Genomic DNA, 14652 nt, shown 5'->3' on the forward strand with positions numbered 1-14652 from the left:
AACTATTTGTCATAAATTATTTGCTGGGCTGTAAAAGCAGCAATACTGAAAAGAAGCCCATTTAAAAAAAATATTTTATGAGGTTTATGCCTGTAATTGCCTTGTACATTAATTATCCTCTGTTTGGGAGGGGAAGAGTCTGCAATGTATGGCTCCAGTTGCCACCCTGGTGAGTTTTCGCCTCACAGTGATGGCTTTGAGCCATGCCCTGGCAAAGGGCACTGTGGCGGGTGGACCCACCACGCTCCAAGGGATGGCGCTGAAACAGCCCCCAAGTGCCACATCCCATCAGCCAGCCTCCGGCACAAGCATCCACCTTTCCAGCGTCTCCGTGGGGAAGCGGCAGAGTTTCTAACAGCCTCTTTGTGCCGAGAGAAGTTCATGTTTGCTTTGAAGAGGGAGGCAGGAGAAGGCCTGGAGGAGTTTCTCCGGCTGGCTGGCGATCATCGTTCTGCAAGGTGCTGATGTTGAAGCCATGGCCGCTCCGCTTTTGTAGGGTTACAGCTTAAAATGGGGGAAACCAGGTGCAACCCTTGATTTGCTCCCCGGCCATGGCAGAGTTGAGGCCAGCTGATTTCCTGCACAGCCTGGGACGGACCTCACCCAACCCGGTGACACAGAGCTGTAGGTGCTCCTTCCCATCCCTGGGAATCAGTGATTCATTGACCTCAATTAAACCTGTCAGTGTGCTCCCCACCTTGCTTTGGCCTTCATCACCCTCTTTATTTCAATTTATTTTCTTGTTTTCCTCCACACAGCCACCCTGTACGCCTTGCTTGTAACACCCAGAGGCACAGAATTACTCATCGCCCGCTTTCGTTTCATTTTTAGGTGCCTACAAGAGTTGAACCGTGCGTGTAACCACCAGACTAGAAAGCGTTTCTCCCCGGGTGGCGGAGCAGCCTCCGGAAAAGGGATGAGTCATTTGACAACCGACGGCTGGCGGGGACGCGGGGACGAGTTGCGACGCAAGGGGAGGCTCCTCCAGACCTGGCACTGCATGGGAATGAGACATCTGAGGAGTTTTCTCAGCAGAAATAGTGATAAAATGATGGGTAGGATGGACTTTATTTCCAGCAGGGAAAAAAAAAAACAACCCAGGAGCTCCAGGACAAAGCAAGGGCAGTGGTTTTGTCTCTGTTTCACTGGGGGCATTTCTGCAGGGCCAGATCCTGCACGCAAAGGGCTTGTGTCTGCTTAGGAGATGAGAGCTTTGGGGAAAAAAAAATACCTTTTCTCATTGTTTGTCTAGCTTATAAAAGAAAAAGGCAGATTTACATCGCATGGCAGAGCTGCATGATACTGCAGAGGGTAAGGTTGCCCCAGGCAAAGGCAATAAAATGTGTCCCAGGGGATGCCTCCGAGGCCTGCCAGCTTCAAAAACTCTGTTACAGGCACTTTTCCACCTGTGGATGTACATTTTCCATGGAATTGCCTCGAAGTTTGCAGGCACTGAGGTTCTAACTCAGACCTGGCAATAGGCTGGGCTTTGTTGTAGAATTTACAATCACTGACACTGTGATTTGACTGTTCAAATTTTAGCCTGGGATGGGAAAAAAAAAAATAAAAGTTCAGCTGCTGTTCCTTATTCTTTGGGATAATGATGTTCAACATCACAGAAATCCTCGTCGCACTGTAAGGAAGAGTCCTCTCCAACAAATTAACTCAAATTGCACACCAAAATGAAAGCAGTTTAATTTTCGCATCGTGTGAGTGCCCCTCTGTGGTCATCATCTCTGGAGGAGCTGTGAGTCCTCAGCATCTGGGGAAGCGAGCGATGCTAAGTACACTGAATAAGTGTAAGTATTCTGGCTTCAGTGTTCTCCCTGCACAGAACAGCAAAAACTCCTGTTTGCCAGAGCCCTGGCTAAAGTGAGAATTCAGAAAAGCAGTTAACAGAGAGAACTCTATTTTCTCCTTCTGGAGGAGAGATGGAGATGTCCTGGGGCTTGGCTGTGTTTCCAAACCTGACCTGGCACACACATTCACAGGTGGAGGAAACCATCTCCAGAAAGTAAATGCTCAAAAAACCCCACGGATGCACCTACATTTCGGCCAGGGAAGCTGAGTGAGAGACCAAAATGCCCATGGCTGGACAAGCCCTGACTCCATCACATCAGCAGGTGAAACCCACCAGAGAGGGAATATCTGCAACCAGTGGAGCTGAGTCCCATGGTAGGCTTTGGATGAGATGTCCATAACCAGAATATCTCCATTCAGCTGTGGTGTGATTGAGGGCCTCACTGCTGAGCTTCTCACTGCGTGACTTCAAAGCTTCCCAGCTCTGTTGTGTTTTGGGTCAGCTGAGATGCTCAAGTGTATGAAGACATTTCCATGGGGCTGGTGGAGATGACAAGGGACCTCAGGAGACCTGCGCCCATCTGAAGCAGTAGCAGTATGGGGTGGGCTGTCTTCAGACATCTCTAATGGTGCTGACCTTTGTATTTGATCCCTGTACCCTCAAGTTGTGTTTCACAGCATCTACAGCCTTACCTCCCACCAAACAGCTCACGGTGTTGTAGCCAGTCCTACACCTCCCCAGAGCACCCTACACCTTCGTGGGACCAGCCCCAGGAGATGTCTCTTGTTCCTGAGGTTGTCTCCTTCTTCTGCTCCCCATAAGGACATGCAGAGCAGCAGTTTTCCAAAATCTAGCTCATTCCCTGGTTTAGCTGCATCCTCACCACCCAGCTTTGAAGAAAAGGATGGGAACATTATATATGAGCATTGCAGAACTGCACCCAGCCGTGTTTTCCCAATACCGTTGGACATTATATCTTCACGCCGTAAAGCCTGCATGAAGCACAGTATTTTCCATAGTTGTCCCGAGATGCACTCCTGGGATCATGGCTTTGCCCGGCAGCGCTGGGGAACAAGCAGCTTTGGCAAGGCTCTTGGGCAGTGAGAGGTAAATGAGGCACAGGAGAAGCACATGCGCCCTGTCCGCGTGCTGCCAGGCTATCGCCTTCCTCTTACCCTACGCAATAAATCACGGCTGAGCAGTAGAGGCTGTTCCTGTCATCGAAACGTGGAAAGAAACGCTCTTCTTGGCACCAGGGAGGTGATAATGACCCTGAATTAGAGCTGCACGGCTCCAGCACCTGATTCTCCTGCTTCTGCGGGTGCAGCCTGATGTTTCCTCTCCTGGCTGTAGCAGAAATGAGCCCAGGTCTTGCTCACGGAGAGGAAGGATTTAGAGGAGCAATGTCCAGCCTGACTTGCAGAGCAGCTTGTGATAAAAGCACCCGATGGCCACAGCTGCCACGTGGAGACCAGGGGCAGTTGCATGGCTGTGGGAAGAAGCAGGGCGAGTCCATCACCGCTGTCACATCAGGGGACTAACAGAGGATGGCTGTGGCATTTTGGGTGGTGACAAGGCACATGCATACCCGTTAAATTGCTAACATGGTCCCAGGAGTGCTTTTGGCCCAGGGAACAGTAAGGTCCCAGATGGTCCCCATCCCAGCTCAGCCCAGGCCAGGGACAGAGACTGATGACAGTTTGTGGGACATCCCCAAATCCCCCTGTGGCCCCTGAACCAAGTTAGACCCCCAGCCCAGGCATCAGGCCCTGCAAAACCACCAGGCACTGTAACACTGCACTTCTTACCATCTGAGTAATTTTTGGAAGCGGTTTGAGGCGCTCCTTTTAAAAATCTCATTTCTCAAAGCTTTTGATCTGTGTCTTTTTAATTCCTTCTGAAACTCAAAGGGAAATGTTAAGTCAAGATCTCAGATGCCAGTGGGCTCCTGCCACTCGGCTCCTAAGTGAACTTTTAAGGGACGCTACGCCATCACAGAGCCTAACAGATCTCGGCTCCTTCAGGAGACGTTAAATATTTGAACTGGATGTTGCAGCAGAAATCACATATGCTGTCTTAAAAGGAGCAAGAACCGTTCAGTAATATTAAAGGTCAGGAAAGCTGAGATTTGGGGGTTTTTTTTAACTTGTCAAAGAAGAAAATTGCCAAACTGCTGAGCACCCAGGAGATACTGCCAAGTGTAATCCAATAAAGCAGAGAGCTAAAAATACAGCTGGGACTCCACTCCTTTACAAGCCTTAAAGAAAGCAACGCCGGTTTTATTTTCATTTGTGCTTACCAAAGCGAGGAAGATTTATCTGTTTGCAAATCGGACCTGTGGATAAGGGCGGTGAAAAGCAGCTCATGCGCCTCGTTGTTTATCTGTGTGTCTGCAAGCAAACACGAAGGACAGAGTGCAAGGCTGCCGACGTGCCATTTTATCATTCTCAGCCCACAAAACTTCCTTAGGAGTTGGTGATAACCGTGTGGAATATTCCTCCGGTTTGCCAATGCCCTCTAGTGGCTTTTGGTGAGCAGAAATCATAGAACAATAGAATCACAGAATGGTTAGGGTTGGAAGGGACCTTCAAAGGCCATCCAGTTCCACCCCCTGCAAGGAGCAGGGACATCTCCAACCAGATCAGGTTGCTCAGAGCCCCGTCCAACCTGGCCTTGAACGTTTCCAGGGATGGGGCATCCACCACCTTTCTGGGCAACCTGTGCCAGTGCCTCACCACCCTCATTGTAAAGAATTTTGTAACTAATCTAAATCTACCCTCTTCCAGTTTAAAGCCATTACCCCTTGTCCTATCACTACCTGCCCTTGTCAAAAGTGCATTCCAGAAAAAAAAAAGAAAAGAGAGGATTTTGTGAAAATACTGCTATGCCCTAGGTGTATGCAGGCTTTAGGAGAGATGGGATATAGTTAGATCAAAATGGGAAAAGAGGTAAATCAAAATCCTTCATTCATAAATGCTCATCTCATACACAACAAAAGGGGAGAAGGAAGGATGTGGGATTTCCCATGTATTCCTAGGAGAGGGTATTGTAGTTCGTCAAAAGACAAACATTGCTTTATTGTGCAAGTGCATCTCCTCCTCTTCCTCCTTCCCTCCCTTTATCGACCTGGCTGTGTGTCTAACAGGAACATGGCTTTTATTTGGAAATGTTTTACACTGCAGATAGGCTTGCCCAGCTGGCTGGAGTATGGGGCCCTGTGTGTCTAACAGCGCAGGGGATTGTTTTACTCTGAATTTATTGCTTCCTCACTAGAAAAGCACCCTCCAGAAATACCCTTTTCTATGCACTTGGTCTTAGAAAATTAACTTTAAAATTAATCACCCTCCACAAAGAGAATTTAAGAATAAGTTAGATGGCACATGCCTTCTATGGGTTGAATTTGCCAATGCACTTCAGGCAGATGCCCTCTGTATGAGCAGCGCTGTATTGAGGCTCTTTGGTTTGGAATGTAAAGAGAAGTCAGTTCTGCAGGCAAAACCTCTGCTGGCTGCTGATAGAATAGAATAGAATAGAATAGAATAGAATAGAATAGAATAGAATAGAATAGAATAGACTATTTCAGTTGGAAGGGACCTACAGCAATCATCTAGTCCAACTCCCTGACCCATTCAGGGCTGACAAAAAGCTAAAGCATGCTGTTAAGGGCATTATCCAAACGCCTCTTCAACACTGACAGGCTCAGGGCATCGACCACCTCTCCAGGAAGCCTGTTCTGGTGTTTGACCACCCTCTCGGTAAAGAAACACTCTCCAATGTCCAGTCTGAACCTCCCCTGGTGCAGCTCTGAATCATTCCCAAACATCCTATTGCTGGGTCCCAGGGACAAGAGCTCAGCACCTCCCTCTCCACATCCCTTCCTCAGGAAGATGTAGGGAGCCTTGAGGTCACCCCTCAGCCTCCTTTTCCCCAAACAAGACAAGCCCAAAGTCCTCAGCCACTCCTTACAGGACATGCCTTCAGCCCTTTCATCAGCTTTGTTGCCCTTCTCTTGAACGTGTGTTCAAGGAGTTCACATCCTTAAATCGTGGGACACAGTATGAGGCAGCACCAACACTGAACACAGCGAGATAATCCCCTCTTTTGACTGGCTGGTCATGCTGTCTTTGATGCACCCCAGGATGTGGTTTGATGCACCCACACTGCTGATTCCTGTTGAACCTGCTGCCCACCAGCAGCCCCAGACCCCTTTCTGCAGGGCTGCTCTCCAACCACTCCTCTCCCAATCTATACTGGTGCCCAGCAGTGTCACACCACTGCTCTGTTCCCACCAACCTGCAAGCACCGAGATGACCACCTTTGCCACTTCTGGTGGCGGCATTTGCAGGAGCTTCCTTCCCTGCTGACCGGGTCTAAGCCAGTGCCTAAGACCAGTCAGACACAGCAACAGGTCACTGGTTGAAGTCACTGAAACTTTATTATACTCTTAGTCAAACCTTGCCATTAATAGCCCACAAAGGTGCAGAAGGGATGGGAGGAAGGTTAATGAGCAGAGATACTTCGTTCTAGCTCTTCTCATGCAGAAGTCGATCCTTCTCTAGAAACCTCCATTATTCATTGCAGTCTGGAAAATAAGAAAGAGGTGAATTCAGCAGAGATGGAGTAACACAAGTCTCCATCCCACCTAAGTGCTCAGAAGAAGGATTCGTTCCCAGCTGGGCCAGGAGACTGCTCTACCCCACTGTTCCCACCCAGAAAAGCTTTCTTTCCAGCAGGTCCCATGGTTTACAGTGGCATTTCCACAAAACCCTTCCCTGTGCCTGAAGAACAGCTGCTCCCTTTTGCCAGATGTTATTTCTGGGAGCAAAGAGCTCGTTGCTCCTTCTCAAATGTAAGGCTGACAGTGTCTAGTGCAGCACTTGCACTTGTAGAGATGCTTTATATTTGCTGTATTTCCCGTTCACCGACCAGCTAATTCCTTCAGTGGCTTTCTGCAGTAAGGTTTTGTCCGGATGAACGGCGATGACCATTTTTTGGACACAGAGCCCAGCTCCTGCTTGGTTTGAATTTTATCCATGGTCCTCAGCAGAGCATTTCTGCTCCAAGGCAGCAGTTCCTTCCCTACAGTTGTTTGACTACACCAAAAGTAGCACCAAATATCCTGACTTTAGATCTCCCCAGATCTCCCAGTTCAACTCCTAATGGTTTAATAAACAAAGTCCAATTCCTTTGGCACTCCCTTGCCTTCATGGAAGATGCACCAGGTTACCTCAGAGGCACTAAGCAACTTACGCTGTAGATCCAGTCCACGTAGGCTGACACACGTGTGAAGACTGTTGGCTTCCTGTAGGTGTTACAGTAAGGAACTAGCCCAAAACTGACAATCCCGTGGACTTGCCAGTGATTGTCTTTGTAGCAGCTGAGAGGGCCCCCAGAGTCCCCCTGGATCAGAGGAAGGAGAAGAACATATTAAGCCAAATTATCCCAGCGGTTTAGGAATGACGGGATCAGATTAAGGAGGACCAGTTAGTTAATCACTGTCCTGAACATGAAAATAAAAGTTTGTGCTGCTTTCTCTGCAAAAAGGGCTGCCTGCTCCACAGGCACGTACACACCTCAGGAAGGGCTGAAACCCTAATTAACCACCACCATCACCATCGCAAATATAGTGACCATAAGCAAACGGTCCAGGGCGCACTGCATCACATGCAACCCCTCCCAGCAAGGTCCACCTGCACAGCATCTCTTAAAAAATCATTGCGCTCTCCAGCTACAAGGAACCAGGTAGAAGGGAAATGCCGGTCCCCTTATTCAGGTATATTCAGATGGTCCCAGGAAGTTAAGGTGGTGAAAAAGAAAGAAACTTGAGTTAAAATACATGAGAAGGTAAAGGCTCTTGCTTGACTCAGAACAAGGTTCTGCCATAATTAAATGACACAAAAAAAATTACAGTAAATATCTATAAAGCTACAATTTTACTACACTTATAATTGTATAACCTGTCTTATTTCCATATGTTTCTATATTATATCCATATATTTACGTAATTAAATAAGTTATGTATTTGTCCATTATTTTTTAAGGGCTCTGCATGGTTCCTTTCACCAGAAGCCACCTCTGTAGTGAAGGAAATACAGGCAGAGGTAACAGGTATCCCCTGCTTCCGCATCCCAAACCTCCTTGCCTTGAAACTGGGGCCACCCGGAGCCCCTGGGATAACGGGAACCTCACAGCATCTGCCTTTTCCATCTAACCTGGGCCAGATGGTGCAGTTGGATGTAGCCAAAAGTTGCAGCAACCTCAGCTTCCCATGCAAGCAGAGGAGCTGAAGGAGGGTGACAAGCAGTGGGGAGCACTGGATCTGGTCAATGGGACATACTGTTGCAAGAAAAGGCAAATCTCCCCCCCCAAAATCAGAGGGGAGAGATGCACCCTGAGGACTGGAGGTTTCCTCTCTGCTGGCTGCTCTGTGGGGAGACGGAGGAATGTGGAGCAGCTTGGTTTAGAAGATATTCAGCAGAAAGCAGTAAAGGGGCTGGAATTTGCAGGAGAGCTATTGCAGGTGGAGAAATGGCAAAAACAGGTCCCAACTGAAGGAACAACAAGATCAGATAAGAAGGAAAGAGAAAGGGAGAAGCCTGAAAATCCTCTGATAATAACATCTCACACTGCATCCGGACCTCGCGCCGTCTCCACCTGCACAGATCATAGTGTCTTTTGCTTGAGATCCCCACCAGTCGTCCCGGGAGCAGATCTCATGGTCGACCACCGGCAGCATCACCTCCTGCAGTCTGTCCGTGCTGCTGCCACCTGCTAGTGGAGAAAGGGTGAGATTTTGGTCCAGGAGCTCCAGCGGCTGAGGAAGGAAGCCCACACCTTGCCTTGGGCAGCCTAACCTTCACAGTGGTCCCTCTGAAACCGAGAGGGACCCTCAACGCTCCTCCTACCTTCTTACTTACCACTAACCACCCCCCATCCAGTAATATAGCAGGGGTAGTTATTTGGCAAAATTTCTCCTTCAGGTGGAAGCACACCCAGCTCAACAAACCCGTTGTTATAGGCAGGAGAGTCGAGGCGCAGCAAGGCAATGTCATAGCTGAAACAGGATACAGGTAAAAGACTCTTTACTGCAAATCCTGAATTAGTCATAAACCAGACGTCTTCACTCACATTTTGTCTCTCATCTGTGTCTCTAGCCTCTGGTAGCCAAGCACCTTGCAACCATCATAAATTAATCCTTACAGCTATCACAGGTACCATGAGCAATTAAGAGAGCAGAGGGCATGGTACAGACTGATGAAGGAAGCTAACAATCTCCAAAAAGCTCCAACTCCTTTGGAGGCACTCAGCTGTGGAGTGAATTTCAGTGGACTCTGGTGGACTGACATGCCTCTGAGTGGGGATTTCAGACAGTCCTTCAGCATTTCCCCACTGGCTTCCCTTCATCAGATGCAAACAGTCGCGTGACGGCTAGCAAGCCCCTGAATCTGCTGTACATCCTGGATCCCTCTGTGAGGCCCACCTTTCCCCCATCTTGGGCAAAACAGGATGGAAGTCATCCCTATAGACACCGTGTAACACCTCCAAGAGAGGAGGCCATTTGGAAAATCTCCCTGGCATCATCTTCCCTTACAGCAGCCTTCCAGTACCTAAAGGGGACCTACAAGAAAGCTGGAGAGGGACTTTTGTCAAGGGCAGGTAGTGATAGGACAAGGGGTAACGGCTTTAAACTGAAAGTGGGTAGATTTAGATCAGATATAAGAAATAAATCCATTATTGTGATGGTGGTGAGGCACTGGCATAGGTTACCCAGAGAAGCTGTGGATGCTCCATCCCCAGAAGTGTTCAAGGTCAGGTTGGACACGGCTTTAAGCGACTAGGTCTGGTGGAAGTTGTCCCTGCTTCCCAGGCTTACAGGGAACTGGACTGAATATACACATAAACGCTAGCGAGACAGGGTGCTAAGTAGCATTCAGCCGTTTGACAATATTCAAAATAACTACCCGTTGGCAATGTCATAGGGATTCCAGCCATCATGAATGAAGACTCTCTCCACACCAATATAGTACTCGGTGCCATCCACCTCCAGGAGATCGTGCTCACCCAGAGCCACTCGGTAAGTCGTTCCGGGTGGCCTGAAAATGGATCACAGAACAATTAATACAAAAACTACTCCCCACTGCTAGCTTTGCACTGAAATTCCTGCACCACTGAGACCTTCCACCAATGAGATAATTTCTAAAGCACCTTCCACCAGAGGATTTTCAATGGACTGTAGCTAAGTATCTTGTGAATTAGGCAAATGCTGCCTGTGGTGTGCTGGCGAAGCAAGTGAAGGTGCAGCATCAGCTCAGTACTGAGCCTGGTCTTGAACGGGAATGTTTATTTTGTATCTCTGCATCTGTCTGAAAAAGGGTGTGAAGGATCAGCCTGTTACACTTTATTGTCAGTACATTCACTAAAGGCATGAGTAATTAAATACAAGTGTTTGCTTATTGGTGTCTTGCTGTATCGTTTAGGTGGTGCATGTTAGACATGCTGCAGAGCAAATTGTACAACATGGCCCGTGAGCTAGGAAACATGCCTTTTGTTCAATCTTTCAATCTCTGTGCAGCTTTCTCAGGATGCAAACCCATCTGAAATGCTCACATTCATGCAAATGTACCTCGTCTTATGCAAATGAGCAATCAGCTTGATTTCCACTCCCAGGAAGTCAGCAATTAATGCGTAAAATCAAGGCTAAAGCAAACAGAGTTTTCCAGTCCCCTTGATTAAGCGCGCAGCGAGATGTCCAGCTGTGCAAGGCACGGCACCAGTGGGGAGCTCAGAGGGTGAGAAGGGTCCGGCTTCCGTCTGCAGCAAGAATGAGCAGAACATGAGGTTTAACGCTTTTTATCCTACTCACACGCTGAGGCAATGGGCTGCTGTCATGACCCATTTGCTGCTGATAAGGGTTCCACCGCAAATGTGAGAGTAGTACTCCGGGTAGTCAGCATAGGCAATCTGAAGCGATACCTGGATCAAATGACAACATATTTTACACCCAAGCCATGCTGTGTCTCTGCAGAAAGGGTGTATGTGGCATTGGACAGTGGAAGTTGTCATTTTCTCACTGTTTTTTCAAGTACAAAACATCAGATTTACCTGCCACTTCCAGCTGTTTGGTTGGGCCTCATGACCTCCAATTACTCGCCCTGTCAGCACATCCTTCTGAAGAGCATCCCTCAGGGGACTTCCAGAGAGTGCTCCTAAACACAAAAAAAAAAGGAGTGCACTTGGTCATGTGGATTCCTAAAGAGCATCAGTCATTGCGGGTTACTGCCAGCGACAAACCTGTGCTGCGCAGGGCAGCCAGCTCTTCTGGTTTTGTTTAGTGAGGGGGGGCCTAAGGTGGCAGCTTCTGTAGGAAACTGCTAGAAGTCGCTCCCCTTTGTTCAGTGGACTTGGCCGGGCCTAGGGCAGACCCACTGCTGGCCAAGGCTGAGCCAATTGGTAGCAGAATGTTCCGTGATAACGCCTCTGCAATAATGTATTTAAGAAGGGGAAAACAGAAAAAAAAAAAAAGGAGAGAAGGTGTGAAGAAGCTGAGGGGGAGCAGAGAGGGGGAGGTGCAAGCCTTGTGGGCCTTGCAGGCCTCACCCTCTGGCCTCCCGCCGGGCGGCCGACTGGGCCCGACTCAGCCTGGCTGCAAGAAGTGGAGAGGAGATGAGACGTGAATGAGATGTAAAAAGATCCTGAGAGGCGTCTGCCAGCCTGTTGTGAAGAATTTGTCTTGTGAGAGGAACGGCTGCAGACGCCAAGGTCAGTGAAGAAGGAGGGGGAGGAGTAATGCGGCTCCTGGCCAAGATTCCCCTGCAGCCCGTGGTGACGACCATGGTGGAGCAGGTTGTCCCCCTGCAGCCCATGGAGGTCCACGGAGAAGCAGAGATCCACTTGCAGCCCGTGAAGGACCCCACATCGGGGGAGGTGGAGGCCTGAAGGAGGCTGTGGCCTGTGGAGGGCCCGCTGGGACAGCTGTTCTGGAGGGACTGCACCCCGTGGAAGAGATGACCCACGCCAGAGCAGTTTCACGAAGGACTGTGGCCCGTGGGAGGGATCCCACGATGGAGCAGGGGAGGAATGCGAGGAGTTCTTCCCCCGACCATGAAGCAGCGGCGTGAAACAACACATGATGAACTGACCGCAACCCCCATTCCCTCTTCCCCCCTGTGCCGCTTGGTGGGGGAAAGAGGTAGAGATAGTGTTAAGCTTGGGAAGAGGGAGGGCTGGGGGGAGGTTATCTTGTTCTCTGTCTTATTATCCTGCTTTGGTTTTAATAATAAACAAGTATTTTTTCCCAAGCTGAGTCTGTTTTGCCCGTAATGGTAACTTTAAGGATTTTCTTCCCATCCTTATCTCAAACCTCGAGCCTTTTTTTCTTATATTATCTCTCCCTGTTCTCTTGGAGGGTGGGGGGTGTGAGCGAGAGACTACGTAGGTTTCTCCTGAGCAGGGCTAAACTATGACACCAGCGAAGCAAATCCGTAAGATCAAGTGACTGAGACTTGCACGTGGTGACACTGTGTCTTTAAAGCCTCCACAGTTGAAAAATACCATAAACAGGCTTCAAGATGCAAAGTTCTCCTATAAATTGGCTTGTTTCCCATGTTCCCTACAACCCCACCCTAACTGCCAGGTGGTTGTGCACCAACCTAAATCCCCTTTTTTTTTGAGGTTCCACTCCCTCAGAGCACCACCAGGTCTTTCTCATGGAGATCTTGTTCCCGCAATAGAGGAAAACCCTTCCAGACGGAACAATTGTGTCCACGCAAGGTTTTGCCCTAGCTCAGTAACTGCAGAGAGAAAACTGATATGCTTTAATCTGCACCAGTCAGAGATGGAGAGGTTCACCCTTTCCCAGCTCAAATACTTCAATTGCAACTTACCCAGACAACTAAGAAGAACCAGATACTGAAGCATCTTTAATGAAGTGGTAGTATTTTTTTGAAGAAAAATTCTTTTTATACTGAAATATCTGATAAGAAATTGTGCCTAAATTTGTGATTAATACCATTTATCTAGACTCATTACTCATTAAACTGATCAAAAATGTTCTTTATATGGAAAAAAAAAGGGGAGCAACGACCTGTTCAAGGTAGGGCCCGAGGTTACACAAACACTTCCACACTGCGTATTTCCCACAGGGCTATGAAGTAGAAAAATACCTGATAAATTGGGAGAGCTCTCAGATCAAGTCAAAAACAAAACAATGCAAACCCAGGCTCAACAAGCCAACGCTTCAGACTATCAATTGTTGACGCACATGTTGTATTCCCTCGTCAGAAATTTATCTGTCAGTCCAAATGTCTGCTACTCCGTGTAACATGAATTGATCTTTGTCAACTAGGTAAAAAGAGCAATAGCAAACAGGGAGAAGCACTGAGGGTGGTTCAACCTTGGCTAAACGTGTTAAACCAACCTTGGCTGGACATGCTGATCCTTTTTTCTTAGGATCTTTTTCTGCTTCCTCTTCCCTGCTGAATGAGTTTTCCTCTGCCTGCGCCAAAATGCTGGCTCTCAGTGGCAGAAAGGGAGATAGGGAGCTGGGCTATGTCCAGTGGGGAAAAAAAGGGAATGGTGCAGCTGGCAAAGACATTTACTATGCCTGAGGAATGGAAAAGAGCCCAGAATCACAGAATGGCTGAGGTTGGAAGGGACCTCTGGAGATTATCTAGTCTAACGTCCTTGCTCAAGCAGGGCTACCTAGAGCTTGTCACCCAGGACACGGTGTGGGGGAGGCACTGGGGAATATTGCCAAGACCTGCATCCCGTCTTTGTCAGCAGCCTTCATGCAGCACTTCAGAAGAAAATGTAGAAGAATTTCTAATGGATATTCTTTTTCTAGGGAGAAATATGTTTTACTTTTTTTATATCCCCAGTAATTGCAGTCCCCTAACCATTTTATACTTGTGGAGCATGATGATTGATGTCCCTTTAACGGTATCTATCTAGGGGCACAGCAGATGCACAGGATCTTCAGTTAAATGTAAAATACAGCCCTGCTTTACATATCTGTAGAGGAAGAATACAAGAAAAGCCTTTAGCTGGTGGAAACCCAGAGACTTGTTTCCATGATTAGAGGAAATCCTCATGGGAGACACAGGCAATCAACGGGCAGGCAGTAATGCTCGTCTTGAACTTTAACTGCCTCCAGAGACCAGTTGTAAAGTAAAAAAGGAAAAGCTAAGAAATGAACTGGAGAAGATAGCAAGGGTTACGCAGCCAGGTATGCTATTGGGATCCACTGTCCATGGAATGGATATGGTAGGACCAGGACCTTTTCCATACCATCCCAACAATCCTCTTAAACAAACCCTTTCTATTTGATTGGAAGCCATAAAAAGTTCAGTGTGATATTTCAGCACTGAGACCTTCTTTAAGTCATTGAACGCTTTTTCCTTCTTACATCATAGATCATCTTTAGCTTCCAGTTAGTTTTGGCTAGGAGGTCAGAAAGTGGCCTCGTAGCCAAACAGTCTCTTCACTCACTTTCACTACATTCATCATCCTTGTTCCACCTGGCAAACTCACTCATTTTCTACTGCTAATTTATTTTTCCAAAGACTTCATGTATTCCTTACACAGAACTTTGTTGAAGAACATTGTTGTTTGTTTGTTCTCCTTCTGGACATCATGCCATTTAGCTTGAGTAATTGTTTGTCCATAATCATGGACAAACAATCTGTACTCTACTGCAATGCACATGGTATCATACTCATTTTGCAGCTGAGTGGCTTTGACGTTGGGCTGCGTTGTAATCCCCAAAGTAGAAATAAATTACGTTGAGGATGATGAATTACAGCTGTTTTCAGAATTCCTCCACTTCAGACATTGTTTTTGTGTCGAGCTCTTAA

General features: G+C 47.8%; 1 protein-coding gene across 1 annotated transcript; it reads right to left on the reverse strand.

Moving 5' to 3' along the window:
• Positions 1-2508: 2508 nt before the first annotated feature.
• LOC104481329 (elastase-1) lies at positions 2509-14333 on the reverse strand. The gene is made up of 8 exons (XM_010122488.2): positions 14288-14333; positions 10904-11007; positions 10665-10774; positions 9763-9894; positions 8719-8855; positions 8427-8572; positions 7052-7201; positions 2509-2691 (listed from the first exon to the last, which is right to left on the reverse strand). Exons 1-8 carry the CDS (start codon positions 14331-14333, stop codon positions 2509-2511), a joined length of 1008 nt encoding a protein of 335 aa, XP_010120790.2.
• Positions 14334-14652: the final 319 nt, after the last annotated feature.

Source organism: Chlamydotis macqueenii, chromosome 2, assembly GCF_036417535.1.
Source record: "Chlamydotis macqueenii isolate bChlMac1 chromosome 2, bChlMac1.mat, whole genome shotgun sequence".
Classification (NCBI taxonomy): domain Eukaryota; kingdom Metazoa; phylum Chordata; class Aves; order Otidiformes; family Otididae; genus Chlamydotis; species Chlamydotis macqueenii.